Genomic DNA, 19,878 nt, shown 5'->3' with positions numbered 1-19,878 from the left:
ACATAATTTTTCATTTAAGGCCTGGTCCTGCCTCACAGGTATAGCTGGCATTAGCAGGAGTGGAGTCTTCAAGGGTTGGCATAGTTGGGTCAGGAATCGGCTTAAACAGAGAATGATGGATCCACAGCTTAACTCTTTTTAATTTAACAGAAGAGTGTGTTACTAACAAAATCTGACAGAGCCCCACCCACCAGGGTTTAAGTTGGTCTTTGGGATAGGCATCTCTCCAAAGTTTTAAGGAGCACCCAGTTTCCTGGCCTTACTCTATGGAAAGGGACATCAGTAGGATGTATCATCCTGTTAGAGGCAAATTCGTGGATGGCATTTAAAGTTAGCCCCAGAAATTGTATATGCCTGACAGTGTCCAACTCTTTGACTTTTAAATCATTTACTTGCTGGCCTAATGGCTCAGAATGTAGGGAGGGTCTCCCGTACAAGATTTTATAGAAGCTTAATTTAAGCCTGTTTCTAGGGGCCACTCTAATTTTGATATCTTGTCCCATGTCAGATTTGTTTCCAGACAGATTTTTGCAATAGATTTTTCAGGTGTGGTTCATCTGTTTAGTCTTCCCCAGTGGACTGGGGTCTCTAAGAGTCAGGTGATTTTCATTTAATTCCCAGCTGCTTGGATACCTCCTGGGTTACCTTGGCAATAAAGGCACTCCTGTTACCAGTCTGGATGGTGAATGGCAATCTAAATCTGGGGATAGTTTTTTTTTTTTTTTTAGCAAGGCTGTTATTACCTCTGAAACTTTCTCTGTACACTAGGGAAAGACTTTCATCCATCTAGTGTGTACTATTACTAACAAATATTTAATTTTTTTTTAACTCTTGGCATTACAATGAAATTTATTTGCCAGTCTTCGCCCAGTCCATCACCTCTTGCTTGGATCCCCTTTGGTGCTGGTGGACCTGATTTTGAATTGTTCTTGGCACAGATTATACATTTTTATATAACCTTTTCTGTAGTCCTTTGAAGATTAAGACTATGATATAATTCTGGATTCACCTGGGCATGGCATCTCTTTCATAGTAGGTGCTCTGATGAATTGAATTATTTTTTTTTTTATTAAAACTTCAGGGATCAGGATTGTTCCTTGCTGGCTATAAGCCAAGAGTTCGGTTTTAGGGCTGCTACATTGAAATCCCACTCTTGTGCGAATCTTCAGTCTTCTGGAGAATACGTTGGACAAAATATGGCCACGTCTATATGTGGGATTAGGGCCATAACAGTGGGAGTTTTGGTCTGGGTAGCTAATTTAATGGCCTGGTATGCTTTATTATTTTCATGAAATATTAAACAGTCCTATTTTTGTTGGCTTGGGCAATGTATGATTGCCACTTCTTTAGATCCAAACACCGTCTCTAGTAATTTTAAGATTTTCTGTGCATGTCTGATTTTCTTTCTCCCCAATATCAATAGCCCTCTCTCTCTTTTTTTTTTTATAGCCCTATGTGTATGCATCACAGAGAAGGCATACTTTGAATCAGTGTAAATGCTTATCTTTTTACCTTTTTCTCAGCGAAGGGCATAGATGAGGGCTATTCGTTCTGCCTTCCAGCTCATGTACCTGGTGGCAGCGCTTCAGTGTTTATGATGTCTTGCAAAGTTACCACTGCATACTCAGCTTTCTGGTTTCCCTGGTCTATGAAACTGTTTTCATCTGTGAATAACTCTAGACCTGGTTCTTCTAGGGGCACATCTGTTAAGTCAGGGTGGCTAGAATAGACTTGTTTAATAATCTGCAAATAGTTATGCCTAGGTTCCTCTAATGGGTTAGGGAGCAGGGTAGCAGGTTTTAAGGTGGACACTATGTTTACCATCCCATTTGGATTATCCAAGAGAATATCTTCCCAGCTGGCCTGAAGTAAGCCAATAACCACCATTTTGCTCTAACAGTGGTAACACACAATGTGGGGTATGCACGATTGTGGGCTGCCCCAAGGTGAATTTTTCAGCGTCTTGCAGTAAGTCACAGGTGGCAGGCACTGGCCCTAAGGCACACTGGCCATCCCCAGGTTATGATCTCTAAAGTCTTTGAAAAGTATACCACAGAACGTTTAGCATCCCCTGGATTTTGAGTAAGTACTCCCAACCCTATTCCTTGTCTTTTGTGTACAAGCAGATCGAATGGCTTTCTTATATCTTACAGTCCTAAAGCCTGAGTTGTTAACAATTTCTCTTTAACCATTTGAAAGACTTTTTGGCATTTGCCAGTCCATGTTAAAGGCTCATGCTCAGTTTCTCTCTATATAAGAGTTTTGCCATCTACCTGAAATTAGGAATCCATATGTGGCACAATCCAGCCATTCTTAAAAACCCTTCTATTGTCTTTTGACAGTTGAGACCTTGCTACCTTGTTACCGTCTCCTGGGCTTGGGGAGTAAATTACTCTGTCCTGTTAATTTAAATCCTGGATATTATACTGGGAGCTGAGAAATTTGTGCTTTCTTTTGGGACATCTTGTAGCCTCTCTCAGCCAGGAAATTTAAGATGATTACAGTATTTTTATCTGAACATTTTTTAGTTTTATTTGCTATCAATATGTCATCTACATATTAAACGAGAGTCCCCTCTTGTAGCTGCAGTTTGCTTAAGTCTCCTGCCAGCACTTCCCTGAAAAAGGTGGGGAAGTTTTTGAACCCATGTGGAAACACAGTTGAGTAATACTGGTGTTTACTCTTTGTTTCTGGACCTTCCCATTCAAAACTTAGGAATTCTTGAGATTTGAGACTTAAGGGGATGCGGAAACATGCATCTTTTAGGTCTAATACTGTGAACTAATGGACGTCTCCCAACAAAATAGCAGTGTTGTGGGGGTTTGGAACAAGCAAGTGAGTGGCCTCCACTATTTGATTTATGGCCCTTAAGTTCTGAACAAACTGATACTCTTTGGTACTGGATTTTTTAACAGGTAAGATGGGAGTGTTGTGCAGGGATCTATGTGGCCTAATGAGCTGGAATCCTAGCAAGGCGGCAGTTAAAGGCTGAATCTCTTTTTTCGCCTGGTCCTTCAGAGGATATTTTTAAGTTTGGGGATTTTGCCTCCAGTTTTAGCTTAACCCGTACTGGCAGAGCAGACTTAGCTTTTCCCAGCCTCCATTAGCCCAAGAGTCTTGGCTTACCTGTCTTAAGAAGATCTTGGGAATATTGACAGTGGGTTTTTCTGCTCCTTGGTCAAGGAGGGCAGCTTGGAATGAACGAGCTTGTCCTAGCGGCACTTCTATGTAACCTTTTCCCGGAGTGAAGGTTACTGTGGCATCTAACTTACTTAACAAGTCTCATCCCAACAAAGACATTGGGCATTTTGTCATAGATGGGCTTTGTCATAGTCGTTCCGAACACCACCTTGACAATCATATTATTGAGAGACATTATTGTTATTTTGGTATTTAGGACAGGATAAGTGGCTCTAGTATCAATGAAGAAATCAATTTGTCATTTTCTCACTGAAGGTTACCCGGGTTTCTAGGTGGGAGATAAGAAATGTGCCTGATTCCCTACTGGACTCCCGGAGCCCACCATTCCTGATCACTCTCGGCTACCTCTGGCGTGAGTAAAGCCTTTTCTTCTGACTCCTGGGCTTGCCTTTTTAAACATGGACAGTCCTTTTCCCAGTGGCCCTCTTGACTACAATAAGCACATTGTTGGGTCCCACCTTCCGATGCCTTTCCAGGGGCCTACCTTTCTGGTGGGCTTCTTCACCTCTGGCATTCCAGACAGAGCAACAGCCAGCAGAGATGCCTGCTTTTCCACTTTCTATTGCTCTTTACGATCCAATGTCTGACCCCAGTTGTTGAACACCCTAAAAGCAATCTCTATGAGTTGAGAAATAGACATTCCAAGGTCACCTTCCAATTGTGGCAATTTTTTCTGAATGTCAGGAGCACTTTGACTAATGAAAGTCACGTTAACTAATTTGCGGTTCTTGGGGGCCTCAGGATCTACGTATTGCCAGTAGGCTTTAAAAATTCTCTCCAAAAACTTAGATAGGTTTTTGTTTGACCTCTGTCATAATTCCTGAACTTTATTAAAGCTACGCTGCTTTCGGACCCCTTTTCTGAGTCTGCTAAAATACAATCTCTGTGCTGCTCTAAGCAGGTTTGACCGTCATGACTTAGATCCCACCCCAGGTCTGTGCTTGAGACAGACTCACAGCCACTACTCAGACCAGATACCCAGGAGTCTCGGCATGTGGCTGGTCAGCTTCTTCCCCAACCTTTCCTAGGACTATTCTCTGCTTTTCAGAGGTAAGCAGCATATTTAGTAAATTTTGCACATCTACCCAATTAGTATTATAGGTAGCAAAAACAGAGGAGAACAAATGTTCTATCTTTCTTGGATCATCCCGATAGGTAGGCATATTATTTTCCCAGTTGTATAAGTCAGAGGTTGAGAACGGGGTGTGCTGACCCTGGGCATTGATTCTGCCAATAGGTATTTGCCTTAATGGGAAATGCCCTGCCTGAACCAGAGTTGCTCCCTGACTGAATAAGTGTCCTGTTGGGTGTGTGTAGGAGAGAACATTCCTCCTTCTGGCCTGTTGATATCACTGTTATTCCCTGGTCCAGCAGCAGTAATAGGGATTCCCATTTCTGCTGAGTTGGAGGGGCCACTGCCCCGGCTCCCCTACCCTGACCCCCTTAAAGTGGAGGGGGAACATTGGGCACATTAACTTGTTGAAGCATTAAGTCATCTTCCAATTCTTGAGAATCAGTAAAACCTTCTTTACTTCTTCTATCTTAGAGGCATCTCTTTGAGCCATGATTTTAAGCAAATTATATTTTCTTCGAATTGCCTCACTTTGGTATAAAAGCATAAAGGCTTGGACATACAGAATTTCATCCCATTTACCTTCCTGTTTGTAAAACAATTCCAACTGAAATATTGTAGCATACTTTAAAAATCCACGTACTGGCCACCTTTCCCAGGGCCCTAGGGAACACTGTGGCCAAGGAGTATTTCTTTTTGATGGGCTTAAAGCTGAAAATGGCATAATTCTGCAGCAGACCCCAAAGAGCTACAAGAAGAAATCGAATTAGTATTTCTCATATCAGCTGAGATAAAATTATACTACACAGGTAGCAAAGACAAACACCAGTTACTGTGCTCAGTATCTGAGTTTTAACTTGGCAAAACAAACAAAGTGGTTACCCTTGAGGCAGGCCCACTGAGCTTTTGATAGTGATTATTTTGGGGTTCCCCACATAGATGTGACAAGGCAAAGACAGACACGAGGCTTCTCAATTCAGAATTTTAAAATCAAAAGCAAAGTTTCAAGCAAATTGAGTGCAGTTTCTCAAAGTCACAGTCCCTTTAGCTCTTTAAGGGGTGTCCCCCATGAAACCAGGTGCTCGGACAAAGCAGAGCCAAGGGTCCAAAAGGAGAATACCTTGGTGTCATTTCACATGCATCTGCCACTTACCTAAGACATCTTATAAGCCTAGTGCCTTCTCTGGTGCTGCAAAATAAAGGCACCGCAGGCCAGCTGTGCCTGGTCAGCAGCCAAACACATGGGATCGTCACAGAGCAAAAGGGCTCAGCAGCTGCAGGAAGAGGTCCATAGGTGGCTGTGGCCAGGGGCTGATGTGCCATGGGCAAGACACCCACTTGGACTTGCATCCCATCTACAGGTGCCAATAAATTGTTACTGAACCAAACTGGGGTCCGCTCGCCTGGCACAGCAAAGCCAAACACTGAAGCAGAGAGTTGTGGCAGGAGGAAAAGGCTTTATTGCAGGGCATCAAGCAAGGAGCGTGGGCAGGTAATGCTCAAGACCTGGACTCCCAGGGTTTTTAAAGGCAGAGATATGTTTCAAGCAGGCAAAACTGCAAATTAATACATGGAGGTTATACTTTGGCCTGGCCCAAAAGGCAGGATATCCTCAAACGGAGAGAGGCATAGGTAGATACAGAGATTCTTGGATTAGTGCCATTATATGATTTTCCACAATATTCATTTTAAAGGAAAGTAGGAAAAGACTTCTATAGAGACTCCTAAGTGGATGTATAGATGCTTTGAATTTTCTATTTTTATAAGGGGGAAGGGGATAGTGTATGGAAGAGTGTGGTTGTATGATTAGAAAATATCAAGGGTTTCATTTACCAACAAAAGAACTCTAGATAATAAAAACCCAGAAGTTTTCTTTAGAAAAATATTTTTGCTAAAATTTTAATGATAAGTGGGAGAATGTTTCAATTTTTATCTTTCAAATTTCAGACCACTAAAGGCCAATTTCAAAAATAAAGAACAAGTGTGGTTACATCTGATAAGAGAATGGGGGAAAATTTGCAGAAGATACAAGATACTCAGAGATTATGGTGGAGCTATAAAGGAAAAAATCAATAGCACACAAATCGTATGATAAAGAGGAGGCAAATTATGCCTTGGGAATTAAAGCCCCATGGGGAAAGTCCAAAGCCAGCCATTGCAGAACCCACCAATTCTTTCTGCAAATATTTAATGAGTTTGTTTTATGTTCAAGGCATTGTTCTAAATGCCAGATATATAGCAGTGAGCACAAAATAAAATAATCGCTGCCCACGTGGAACTTACATTCTAGTGGAGGACAGAGACAATAAATACATAAATGGTTAAAATGTAATGGTGGTACGTGCTATGAAGGCAAATAAAGCAGAGGTGTTTGGAGTGGTGGTGCTGCAATTTAAAACAGGGAGGTAGTCAAAGAGGACCTAGTGGAGAAGATGACAGTTGGATGATGTCGTGAAGGTGAGGGAATGGATGCGTGGACACTTGGCAGGAGAGCATTCCAGACAGAGGGGACAAAAAGTGCACATGCCTAGGTGGCAGTGTTTCTGGAGTATTGGAGAAAGGAAAGAATGCCTATGTGGCTGGAGCTGTGTAAGAAGAATGAAAAGGAGGTTAGAGAGGTGGTGGACAGAAGAGACAAAGTAGCCCTTGTTGTAGGACTCAGGCTTTATGCTGAATGATGTGGGTGCCATTGGAAGGTTTTGAGCTGAGGGGTGATATACCCTGATTGGTTTTTAAAGGGAATCCTTCAGGTTGCTTTGTTGAAAATATGTTTTGGTAAGGAGCAAGGACAAAAGCAGAAAAGCTATTTGAGAAGGTATTACAATCTTCTGAGGGAGAGATTGTGGTGGCCTCCAACATTGTGAAAGCTGAATGTAGAAGTGATTGGACTCTAGAGGTATTTTGAAAACAGAGTTGACTGGCTTTGGTGAGAATTGGATTCAGCATGTAAGAGAGAGATGTCAAGGAGGACGAGAATGACTAAATCATGTGTTGTGTGTTTAGTTCAATTCAATTTTGCCAGCATTTGTTTTCTATGTGTTATTTACCATATATGAGGCACTGTGTTAGCAAGATGCAGTTTCTTCTCCAAAGAGGCTTATATTCTGGAAAGGAAAACAAATATATAAATCAGTAAATTTGCATTCATCATATTAAGTCTAATAATCCAAGTATGCATAAATTCTGAAAGGGGAAATGGGTTAACATCATCATAGAGATAGAGTAAGGTGGTGATGGAAACACTTCTAGAGGACATGATTTCTAAGTTGAATATTGTTGGACACATGCGGCTTTTCTGAGCATTAGGAGGGGATGGAGGAGTAATATTCTAGGGATAGGTCATTGCCAGTGCAAAGGCACAGAGGAATGAGACAACGTGGTATGTCTAGGGAACTAGAAGGAGATTGGATTGGCTGGAATGTGAAGTACAAAGTGAAGAAAAGCTGGGAGCTTAGTGGAGCAGATGATAAAGGCTCTTACATGCCCTGATTCTGGCCAGGGCTTTGTTCTAAAGGAACAACTAAAGGAAAAATGTAATCAGACTTGAGTTTTATAAAATGTCACTTCAGTGGCCATGCAGAGGTTGATTGGAGAAAGTAGAAGAGGAGAGGCTAGAAACCCAATTGAAAGTTATTTCAACCATTGCAACAAGAGCTGAGCCCCTGAATTAAGGTGATGGCAGAGAGAGTAGAGAAGAAAGAATGGATTTAAAATATAGAAATAAGAAGGTGCAGTGACCAACTGTTTATGGTGAGTGAGGGATAAGGTAGAGTCTGGGAAGCTGGGAGGATGTGATTCCATCAATTAAGATTAGGGAACTCTTGAAAAAGATTAGGGAAGTAGGGGAAAGTGAAGAGATCAATTTTGGCATGTGAAGGTAAGAGATAAAGATGGAAATCTCCCAGGAGAAGTTGGATATGTGATCCTGAGAATTAGCAGAGAGTTCTAGCCATTAGCTATAGATTTAGGGTCAACAACATATAAGGGATATTTAAGACAACAGGAACACATTTGACTGGTGAGGAGGAAAGATTAAAGTAGAAAGATGGCCAGGACCAGAATCCTCAGGAATGCCAACTTCTAAGGAGAAGATACAGGAAAGGGGACCAACAACTGACACTGAGAATGTACGGTAAGAGAGGTAAGACAGCAGATAGACAAAGAAGACCTTCCAAAGTCAAAGAAGAAAAAGGTAGAGGGTGGTTAAGGGTAGCAAAAGCCATGATAAGATCGAATAAGATAAGGATTTAGACACATTTTTGAGTTGGTAATTAGGAGAGGTCATTGTTGACCAGAGACATGGCAATTTTAATGATGTAGTGATATGGTGTGGGATGGATAGAAATCAGATTATAGTGGTTTGATGAGTAGACAGAAAGTGAGAGACATATTAGACTATTCTTTCAAAAGGCTTGGCTGGAATATCCAAATCCCTCTCCTCCTCACAAGGAGAGGCCATGCCCAGGCTGACTGGGGACTGGAATATATGGAGGGACTGTCTTACCCAAAGCTGTGGCAAATATTGAAAGCAGGTGAGTGTTCAGAGCTGAGAGTGAAGTGGGAAAGTGACATCAGTAAGCCATATAGGGAAGTTTGAAAGGGTCCTCAAAGGTGAGGAGCCAGAGCTGATGTCTAAAGCTGGATTAGGGGACCCAGGATAAGACAGCCAGGTAGGCAGGTACTCAAGAAGAATGAGCAAGGGAGGAGATGGTGTGTGCTGCTGGGTCTGCAGTTCAAGGGACTGATCTGGGGCCCCCGCTCCGTGAGGGAGGGAGGAAACTAATAAACTGAGAGAATGGGGAAAGGTGAAGGCCCACCTTCAGGGTCTGAGGATAGGTGCAGTGGAAGTAGAGCAGTTTGAAAGCTAAAAGACTAGTAGGTGGTGGTTTTATATATGTAAAGATTTCAGAGAGAGTGGTGTCCTGGGTGAAAAGTCTGGGGCATGGCCATCAGAGGACCATGAGATGGGGCAAAAAGATTCTGGTGCTTGGACTGAGGAGGTCAAGGCCTGGGAAGCTGCAATGTCGGTGCCGTCCTCCCTGTGGGCACTGATGTCACCCAGGATGATGGCAGAAGTCGGATTTGAGGGAAAGAACATGCCTCAGTCCTCAATGAACATGGGAGAGTGGCCAGGAGATTATGATCATTAATAAATAAGAAGAGGACAGAAGACTAGATGGGATAAACTTGAGTGCGGGAGGGAGTTCTGCATGAGAGTGCACATGTCATGGTTGCAGTGGGCATCGGGAAGGATAGCTTTAACCCCTCCTGAACATGCTGGAGGTAGGGATGGAAAGTGGACAGTTCCATTTCAGTGAAAGCAGGTAAGAAGAGAAGGTCATCTTTACCATATACAGGTGAAAAAAATGCTATACGCTCTCAAAAACCAAGGATCATCTTTTATTTTCTGCTGGGACTATTGAATGAACGATTTCCAGGGAATCACAAAAGACAATTGTACTTACTGGATAGTATTTAATAAATCAGGTCTTAAATAAGAAGCCATAAACATGAACATTTAAAACCAAATATATAATAAATAATTATTAAATTATAAAGTACAAAGTTCATATTAAGACTAAATTCTCAGATGCAAATGTAAATACAAACAGCATAATAATATAGAATAATAATGCTACAATTTTATACAAGTGTCCAAAGATGACGCTTTCAGCTAAAATAAAATTCATGATTAATTTTCCCTGAACTCCCACGACCTACATCAGTGTCTATCTTCCTTCCTCTCTTTCCTTTTTCTTTCCTTTTTTCCTTTCTTCCTTCCTTCCTTTCTTCCTTCCTTCTTTTTTCTTGGAACATTTCCCTTGTTCCTGCAGTGAGTATTGCTACAAATGCTATTGAAATAATGTTGAGCAACGGAACCTCAGACTCAATAGAAAGTTTTACTCAGAAGTATGATCAGATGTTGCTGTAAGAGTACCCAGAACTTTAGACTCGTAGACATTTAAAGCTCTAAAAGAGGTAGAATAGACCTTGGAGATAAAGTCTAGCACCCTCATTCTACAGGTAAGGAAATGGAAACACAAAAAGTTTAAGCAAGTGACCACAGTTTCAGAGCCAACAATATTTTAGGTCTCTGTATTGTCATTCATAGGTGAAGAGTGATGTTTATGGGTATTCTTATATCCCTTTTAAGAACTGGCTGAGTTTTGAACACAGAGCAGTGCAGATGGAGCTGTTCAAGTCTCACTTCTTCATCTTGTTTATTCCAATGCCTTGCTTTTCCTAGGGTGCTGGTGAGATCTATACTTGAGTTTTAAATTCTGTTTAGTGAAGGCTCTTAGCCAACACCCCATTAAATTATTTTTACGTTTAAGGTAGAGACCGTGGTCAAAAAGATTGAAACAGATTTTTAACAATAAACATGCCAAAATAAATACATTATTTTAAATATAAAAGCACAACATCAAAGAAGTCAACAGTTACAAAGCCAGAAACATGAAATACAAACTCCATATTTCCCAAGTTATCTTTGTGCCTGCTTTCAACTTTTATCCCAAAAACCTGGGCTGGCACCATTTGATACTTAGGCAGAGTTTAGACGCATATTGTCATCATTAGGCATGTAATTCCTTTGTAATAACGTATTTTAAAATTTTAAAACACAGTACCTGGTTTATGACAAAACATTTCGTTGAGATTTGATTACATAAGTGATTCTTAACATATCTTTTGGAACTATAAATTAGGTCTGTATTTGTTTTTAAAACACCTTTAAGTAGATAACTTTTCTTCTCAGTCATAGAACATTTTCCATCCCACATCCTCTTGCACACTCACAGCCATTTTAACAATAAGAGATTCTCAAATAGCTTATACCATTCTAGCAAACATTTTATTTTTCTAGAGTTTTTAACTTGATATTTAGACAAACTCTGCTGGATTTGATATGAAATGACAGAGTAGCTTGCTTGTTTTTACTACCCAAGGGTGAAAGATTAGAATACTTATGCAAAAGTCTATTTTCAAATCGGACATGTCTCATTTGATTTTGAAATTATATAGGTGACTAAATTTGTCTTATTCAAAGTATGCAAACACAAAGTGTCTAAAATGCTAAACATGTTTTGAAATTTCATCATACCAGAAGATTCATTTTAAAAAGAAAGAAGAAGAAAGAAGACAGACATTTCAAGTTCTTAGCTCACTCATAATACAATCTCTACAACAGCTGGAAAAGAGAGCTACAAGACTTTTTAAACTCTATTTGGCTCCAGAAGACTACCTGATGTATGTCCCTCTATAGCTTTTAACTGCCATTTCCACAAGCTTAAAATGTTAGCTTATAAGGGGACTGGGGGTTGGAGAAAGGTAATAGTAAACCCACTTCTTGATACTCTATTACCACTTTAAAAAATAAAAAAGACTAAGAGTCTATTCCATAAATACATTCATATCTAGAGTATTTAAATGTTTTGATAAACCCCAATAAAGAAGTAAGTCTTTTTTGGTAGCCATCTAGTATTCATCTGGTACATAAATAAATTACACGTTTATATGTTAGACATTCTGAGATAAAAAGTAAAGTCTTCTGACATAAATTTTTAAACACTCAGTTTTCATTTCCTTAAAAGAATAAAGACTTCAACTTTTCATTTTGATCCTACACTTCCATATTTTCAGCTTGAGTGAAAGTATACACTTTTTAAGTTGTGATCATAATAGACCTTGTTCTTGTGGTGATCAAGATCAAGGTTAATAGAAGATGAATAAACTTCCAAACTATTTTTGGTTAAAAATTTTAACTGTCTTCTCCAACCAAGAAATGTCAAAGTTGGCCAGTAAGATAAAGTAAAAACTTCATAAGTCACAGAAATTAATAACATAGGAAATCAGACCCTAATTGAGTAGAAAGTTTTTCCAAGTTGACCAAACACAGAGCATGTGGATTGAACTGAAGAGTTGCATAGTCATTTGGAGGAAATAATCCTGACTTGCACAGTTATCTGAGGTTTTTTTCCCCTCACTAATATACTATGCTTCTCTACTTGGAAAACTAAGAAGTGAGTTTCACTGGTGTAGTAGAGTATGTAATATAGTGTCCAGCTTTGAGTTAGATCTTCAGTAATTTTCATATCCCTTGTGTTCTAGGAGAGAGATGCTGGTGAATCATCTGTGGAAAGAGTATACCATGAGTACATAAGAAGCAGTCTGAATAGATAAAGATGAACTAGAAAAGCAAATGTAATCTAAGGTAGATACCTTTTGGAGAAGTGATTTCAGTCTTTCTAGGAATTCCTTGGGTGGTTTTTTCTCATAAGAATCACATGAAGGGCATGTCTAGAAAACAATGAAAAAGTAGCATCCTTCTTTAAAACTTTTTCCCTACTTAATAAAATGATAACTTAAAACTGATTTTTCCCATTAGTGACAAAAGTCACGTTCACTGAAAAACATTTGAGAAGTACAGAAAATTGTTCAGAAAGTAGCAATGGAAAAAAATCGCTTGTAATCCCATCCCCAGAGATAACCACTGCAATCCTTTGATGTATATCTTCCCAGTGTGTGTGTGTGTGTGTGTGTGTTTACTTTGCATTTATGTTATTTACGCTAGTTGGTAATTGCTTTTTTTTACATTAACATATCACGAGCGTTTCCTAAGTATTAACAACTATTCTTCAAAAATATGATAGATAGTGGTATTCCAACATAGGATGGAACTATTACTATTTTTGGACACATAGGTTGCTTCTAGCTTTTAACTTTTGTGTATAATACTGCAAAGACTATCTCTGTAAATAATTTTTCACATATGTTTGTTTATTTCATAAATTCCTAGAATTAGAATTACTAAATTAAAAGGATAAAAATTTTTAAGGCTTTTAATGTTCATTGCAAAAAAAATTTTACCTCTTTTCACCTAGAACATTCTTACCATTATTGAGTATTGTTGAAAATTTTATTTGAAAAAAAATTGGATTTCCTTGTTTTAATTTGTTTTTATTTGATTACTAGGGAGATTGAATGATTTTTCATATATGTATTGCCTGCTTCCTTTTTTTATATTTGTTGTTTTATGATTTTTGTCCTTATTCCTGTTGAGATACCAAACACCAAACACTTGGTAATTAGCATCTCAATGCCAGTTTGGTACTGTACTGAGAGCATTTCACTAAAAAGAAGTAGGTATAAGTTCTAATTCTCATTCTGACACTTACTAGTTGTGTAACTTGGGGTAAGTCACTTAACCTCCTTGGTAGGTCTCACTTTCTTTATCTATAAAACAAAGGTGCTTAACTGGATAGCTCTACATTCAGTACCAAAGTTACCATTCTGCAAGTCTTTGATATTAGGTTTTGGAAACATTCTCAGCTCCCTTCTGCCTGAGGAAAGTTTTAGAGGGGTATTTTTCATATGGTAACCTGGCCAACCAATCAAAGGAAATAAGAATCATTTTGCTAACAAAATTAAGATTTCATTTGAATCACATATAGAATTTCTTGGAGGAGGGAGAACTGATAAAAAAAATTGAGAGTAATTTATTTTATGTGTTTTCCCACTGGTTTCGATTAATGCTTGAATTACCATATTCTTGAGTACAGCATTGCTTATGAGTTGGCATAAGAAGACATATACAAGAGGGTCTCAGGGCCCCCAAAAACGATGGACTATTAAAATTCCCCAGCCAAGTAATTAGAGCTACCTATTTTAATTCAATATTGACTCTGCTATTATACAGGGTGGTAATATTCTTTAAGAGAGGAAAGGAAAGTTTGAGATTTATGCTAATCTCTTGTAGACTATCTCTTTTCTTGTCAGAAAACTACTGTCTAGCTCCTGGTAATAAGAATACAAGTTATATGTGACCATGTAAGGATAGGAAAATATTTCCTAATTCCCAAATCTCAACTGGATTCTTTGGCTAATGACTTCCTCACCTTAGGAAGTTATGTTAACATCTTCCAGCTACGAGGGACTATTAGCAAATTCTAATTGAATTTCTGGGCACTTTCAGGTCTGTGGACTTCAAAGAGTGACCCTACTTCTCAAAATGCACCATGTAGGTGTAATTGTAAGGAAGGTGCCAGAGGCTCTGGCTACGAGTGTGTGTGTGTTTGTAACATGATAGACATAGGTAATAAGTACAAATGAGATAGATAACAAATGACAATCTTACTAGTTTGTGTTTCTGTCTTCTCACTGCGTTTGTGAGAGGTAGTTTCCTCTTCAGCTGTTTGATTAATACACTGATAATCTTTTCATTGTCTCCTGTATTTGCTGACTTTAGTCGGGCCTTCTGAAAACATGAAAAAGCTGACCATTCACAGTGTCTCTGAAAGAGAAGTAATTTGTATATATGTTAATGAAAGTTATTCAGAAAGTAAAAAATGGCTTTCCCAATCCTGTTTCTACCTCTACCACATGTCTTGGATCACATTCCTTTCAGCAGACAAGTGAGGTATGATTTCACCTCCTGCTTAATCTTTGGGATGAAGAGATGGTGGTACCTGCATGTAAATTTCCTTGTCTTAGGGAAGAAGGAACATTTCCCAGTCTCATAGACAAGAGAGAAGGGAGCCTCACTTCTTCACAGGTCTTTATTCCTAATGCTATACTGAGGGACATTTTGAGGTCTGGGCAGTGGGCAGGACCTTTATGTTTTGAAAGAGAGAATTAGTTTGGTTTAGAAACACATTTGCTGAATTTTGAGGCTCTAAAAGTTACACTGTGACTGGTGGCAGTTTTAGGTAAATTACGCTATAGTCTGATTATGAATATTTTTCATTTGTTTGCTGCTTTTCTCTATAATGTACACAGGAATATCTATCAATGACATGTCTTAGCAGAATTTTATTTTATAGAGCACCAAGCATAGTGTCTTGTTGCTAGTGAATTTTTTATATATATGTATATATTTGTGTAGTCAACAGATGAGGTAAATGGGTTAAAGCCCCTCCTGGGGAAAGGGAGTGGGTTCCTACCTCTGATGGCATATTCCACATCTAAGATTCAATACACTTGCCATAGAGCACACAGGACTTTTCTAAAATCCTATTCACACTCTCAGGTCTGTTAGGGTAAGATTGTGCCTGAACCAAGCAGTCGAGGAACAGAGTTTGAGACTTGCTCTACCAATGGGAAGGAAGACCATTTCTTAGAAGGTAAGAGTAGTGTCTCAGAGAATGGAGAAGTGAACAGAACATGCATCAAAAACTTGCCTCTTGGTTTGGCGAAATAACTAGTGACTAGTGGCTAAGCCAAAATCTTGGCAATTGAACTGGAAAGGAAACAGCAGTTACTAGAAGAATAAAATTTATACTGACTTGTTGAACACATTTTAATGCTGATCTAAGAGGTTGTATTCAGGTTACTTGTAACCAATTTACTTTCTTCTTTCAGCAAATGTGTGTATATGATGGTATTTTTCCCCTGAAGTTGCTATGTCTTCATTTCATTAATGGATATAGAAGCCACTACCTTATAACCAAAAACCTCAACCCCTCCCAGTCCCTACAAGGCAGGCCTATGCATAATCGTATTACCTGAATCTTCTCATGGACACTCAGCTGAAAATGACATCTGGCTTGCTTTGCATTTTCCAACCCATATGCTTACCCGATATAAATGTTGATTAATAACGTGCATCTTTAAGACACAAACCCATCAGGTTTGCTTTGCATATATAGCCACAAGCCGAGAACCAGCTTATCTGGTTTCCTTATATCAGGGCAGCTTGCCTCTCATAAGGGCAAGGTGGTGTCCTTTCCATATGTTTGCCAAAATGCTTATTTAATAGAAACTATTTATAAATGTTAATTATAGCACTTTTTGTTCCTTGAAAACCACATGTTCATGTTTGTTGAAGTTTTTTCTTTTCTCTTCTTTTTGACCACAACCGGCTTAACTTACTGGAAAAAAATAATATTCATATTTAAAGAGGTAAATTTTCCAGCTGAAACTGAAAACACTAACTGCTTCATCCGTGATGATCTGAGAAACCAGCATTTCTCACAGAGGCCCGTTTTGCTGAGTTAACATTTACATGTGTATGTTGAAAGAAAATTAGGTTCCAAAGAAGTAGAGGGGCCCTACCAAACAAATTCCCTTAAGACAATATTGCAGGAATGGTCAAGACCAGTGATCAAAGCTTTTACACCTGAAAAAGCCTTTCTGAAAGTCTTTAAATCAAAGTCATCTGAGCACTGACACCCATACTGATGCAGCTGTGCTATCTCTTCCACCCTTCCTTATTTACCTGTGTTAATAGACAATGGTGTTGTGTTGTGTTGTGTTGTGTTGTTGTGCAAGCAGCAGAGCTCTCTCTGGCAGTGTGGTCCAAGACAAATAACTACTGGATTTGGCTTTAGATGCACATCAAAGGCAGCCTCAGAAAGGAAAAGGAGTGGAGGAGCTATTCCTGCTAGCTGCCTTAAGGCTGTGTTGAGAAAGGGAGCAGAGAGATTAACCTTGATTTAGGCAGCCTCGGGCATACTGTCTCTCAGGAGTTTACGGGGTGGCTCAAGTCCATGTTTAGCACCATCTGAGAGCATAACCACTGCTTTCCTTTGCTGTGCTTTGGTAACAGCAGATTCCAAGGGCAAAGCTTTGTTTCCCTCATGCATTAACACATGAAAACATGAAGAGTTTTCTTCTCCTACATTAGTTTTGCAGACTAGAGGGAGCAGTAATGAAGTCAAAAACAAGAGTAACAAACCACTGCTCTCTTTAGCCAGAGAACAAGTCAAGGGCTGCTTTTGCAAGGAAGCAGACTTGGCTTTGTTGTTTTGCAAGTGAATATCTGACAATACTTTTTTCCTTAAAGCCTATTTAACCTACTTTTTTTTCTTTTTTCTTTTTCTTTCTTTCTTTCCTTCTTTCCTTCCTTTTTTTCCCTCCCCCTTCTTTTTCCTGGCCATTCTCACTAAGAAGTCTTGCTAACCAGGCAAGATTACCTTTGTCTTACCACAAACTGGATTTATATCAAGGTTTCTCAACAGTGGCACCACTGACACTTTGGTCTGGATAGTTCTTTGTTGCCAGGGATGTCTTGTGCATTCTAGAATGTTTAGTAGCATCCCTGGCCTCTACCTACTAGATACCAGTAGCACCCTCATCTCCACCCCACTTGTGACAACCAAAAATTTCTCCAGAAAATGACAAATGTTTTCTGAGGGGCAAAAATCACCACCAGCTGAGAACCATTGGTTATATGATTAGACAGAATGAAATAGAAAGATGCGTAGAGAGGCCAATTAGAGATCCTAGCTAATTACTATATAAATGCAACCTATAAATGGTTTTATTTTTATTAAGCTTTTTAACATTTTTAAGTCTCTTACAGACCCTGCTTTGATGCTAGCCCTGAAAAGGTTGATATAATGCTAACGTGGCCTTGAACTATTTTCTTTCTTCCTGAGTTTACCTGCTAATGTAGTTTAAAGATCTCAGACACACCATTACTCACTTGTATCATAGACAGCATTGCTTAATCAGATTATCAGATAGATACAGTATCACTGAGACAAAATCTTCTCATTATGATGTAAGATAAAATATATCTTTCATTAACAAAACACATGAAGGAAACACCCATAGTATCAACTCAAGTTAGAAACTGGGATCTCTTTCTTATTTTGCAACTTATAGACTGTAGCTAGGAACTCTGGAAAGGACTCTAACCACAGCAGTTAAACAAGGTCTGTGAGATGCTGAAAATGTATGTTTTGATAACATTTGATTAAGAAATATTCTCACTTATTAGAAAAGTCTTTCCAATAACCTGAATGTGCTACTTTCATTTTAGATGCAGCTTATTAGAAAAGGACCTAGTAAATGAGAGTGGTTAGGTTCAGAGATGGAGAGTGAATTTTAGAGAAAAGCAATAGTTGTGACTCATTCACTTTCTAAACTTGTACACAGTCATTTACGATAATTGTTTTCTTTGCAATATATTTTCATAAGTCTTCCCCTTTGTAGTGTCTTAATTACTGGTAACACTATTATAGTTATTCTAATTTATGCAATTAAAGGTCTGTGACAATGAAAACATTTCCCCAGTTGCATTTATACTCTCAGGGTACCAAACCAGAAGACCAGACTGAAGAATTTACTGGAGAAAAAGAAGCACTCTTGAACTATATGCCAGGCCTCTTTTTCCTGGGACTCCAATGGATTCAAATGACTTAAGAGACAAGATGAGTTGTTGAAAATGGTTCTTTCCAAAGACCTCACCGAAGACCAAAGACAAGACTCACTGAGGTCAAGGTATATGAGAACTATATTCTAAAGAAGGGCTTTGATTTCCACATCACTATTCCTCCATACTGTCTCTGTAATCTAATTCTTTCTTTCTTTCTTTCTTTTTTTAGCTTGTTATTAGAGGTGAATTCTGCTTTTTCTGGTATGTATCTATATTTCCTAATTAGGATTACAAAGAGGGCTCAAGAGCCTTCATACCCAAGAGCTCTTAAAATATAACTTAGCTGGTCATTGTTCAGAAACTGATCATAGTATAGGACTCCTTTGTAGTTTTGTTATTCTATCTCCACAATACTACTTAGGAGTAGTATTGAAGATGATCATACTTCAAGATTGTCATATTTTATAAGCAATGTAATATATCATTTTTTGATTGGTTTGTTGGTAAATCAATGAATACTTGACCAAAATAGAAATAAATATTTTACCAATTATCAAACCCTAAATTAATTGAAATTCAGCACATTCAGCACATTTCTCAATAAATATGCTAATGCCTTTCTTATCATATTTAATAGCTTATGTCAAATGTATTTTCAGAAATAAACTCAACTGGTCTTACCTTTACATCTTCTGGAGCTGGCAGAAATTCAGTGTCCTAGAACAAAAGAAAATTTGTTCTGAGTTATTTTTATAAGTCAAAGCCTCCTTTAATAATAATTGAAAAATAATATTTAAATTTTGTTCTGACAAGTATGGTCTTACCAAGACATTCACATAATTTTTCAGCTGGTCAACAATATCTATAAGTTGACGCATTCTAATCATGAGGCGATCTTGATCTTGGGAGCTGGATTTATGGACCAGCGTCCCCAAGAAGATGACCATTAGACAGATGACTATCCTCTCCATGTTGCCAGGACTGGATTTCATAAGTCCAACAGTAGAGTAAGACCTTGATCTTGTTTTCACTTCAGCCTGACTGAGAACAGGTTGTCAGTAAGCTACCTATTTATTCATCCTTCAGGGAGAGGTAAAGCCCTCCCATTGCAGCCTGGAAATCTTTGTAGAATGGATGAATGTGAGTAACTCTTTTTTCTTTTCCACTGGCTAGGTATACGTGTGCATGTGCTAATGTGTGGGGGCAGGGATTGATGGAGTCAAAGAAATGTGCCCCATCTGCATCTTTGACAGGAAAAGAAAGAAATGGGTGAATTCCAATTTTCAGCATGAATCAAGAAGTATGTATAATAAACAGTAGGTACTACAAGACTTCAAACAAGTAAACAAAAACACTTTGATTTCTTTTTCTCGAACTCCCGTGGCATCTTACCTGTTCTTTCTGACAGTCATAACGGCACTTTGAGAATGAGTAAAGTGGCAACATGTGCTTTCATGCAGGACTTTTTCTTATGGTAATAATTATGTCTTTTGACTGAAATCATCCA

At 38.7% G+C, this 19,878-nt stretch overlaps 1 protein-coding gene across 2 annotated transcripts; it reads right to left on the bottom strand.

Annotated features, from left to right (window-relative positions):
* Positions 1 to 12,269: 12,269 nt before the first annotated feature.
* IL21 (interleukin 21) lies at positions 12,270 to 19,417 on the bottom strand. 2 transcript variants are annotated; one of them, XM_045550693.1, is made up of 5 exons: positions 19,196 to 19,402; positions 19,053 to 19,088; positions 14,409 to 14,564; positions 12,494 to 12,571; positions 12,270 to 12,404 (listed from the first exon to the last, which is right to left on the bottom strand). In XM_045550693.1, exons 1-5 carry the CDS (start codon positions 19,361 to 19,363, stop codon positions 12,363 to 12,365), a joined length of 480 nt encoding a protein of 159 aa, XP_045406649.1. In that variant the 5' UTR covers positions 19,364 to 19,402; the 3' UTR covers positions 12,270 to 12,362. The 2 variants fall into 2 exon arrangements, with proteins under 2 accessions (XP_045406649.1, XP_045406648.1); XM_045550692.1 differs by having other exon boundaries at positions 12,271 to 12,571; positions 19,196 to 19,417.
* Positions 19,418 to 19,878: the final 461 nt, after the last annotated feature.

Source organism: Lemur catta, chromosome 5 (genome assembly GCF_020740605.2).
Source record: "Lemur catta isolate mLemCat1 chromosome 5, mLemCat1.pri, whole genome shotgun sequence".
NCBI classification, from domain to species: domain Eukaryota; kingdom Metazoa; phylum Chordata; class Mammalia; order Primates; family Lemuridae; genus Lemur; species Lemur catta.
Note: the sequence above shows the minus strand (reverse complement) of the source record. Positions and strands in the feature narration are given on the sequence as shown.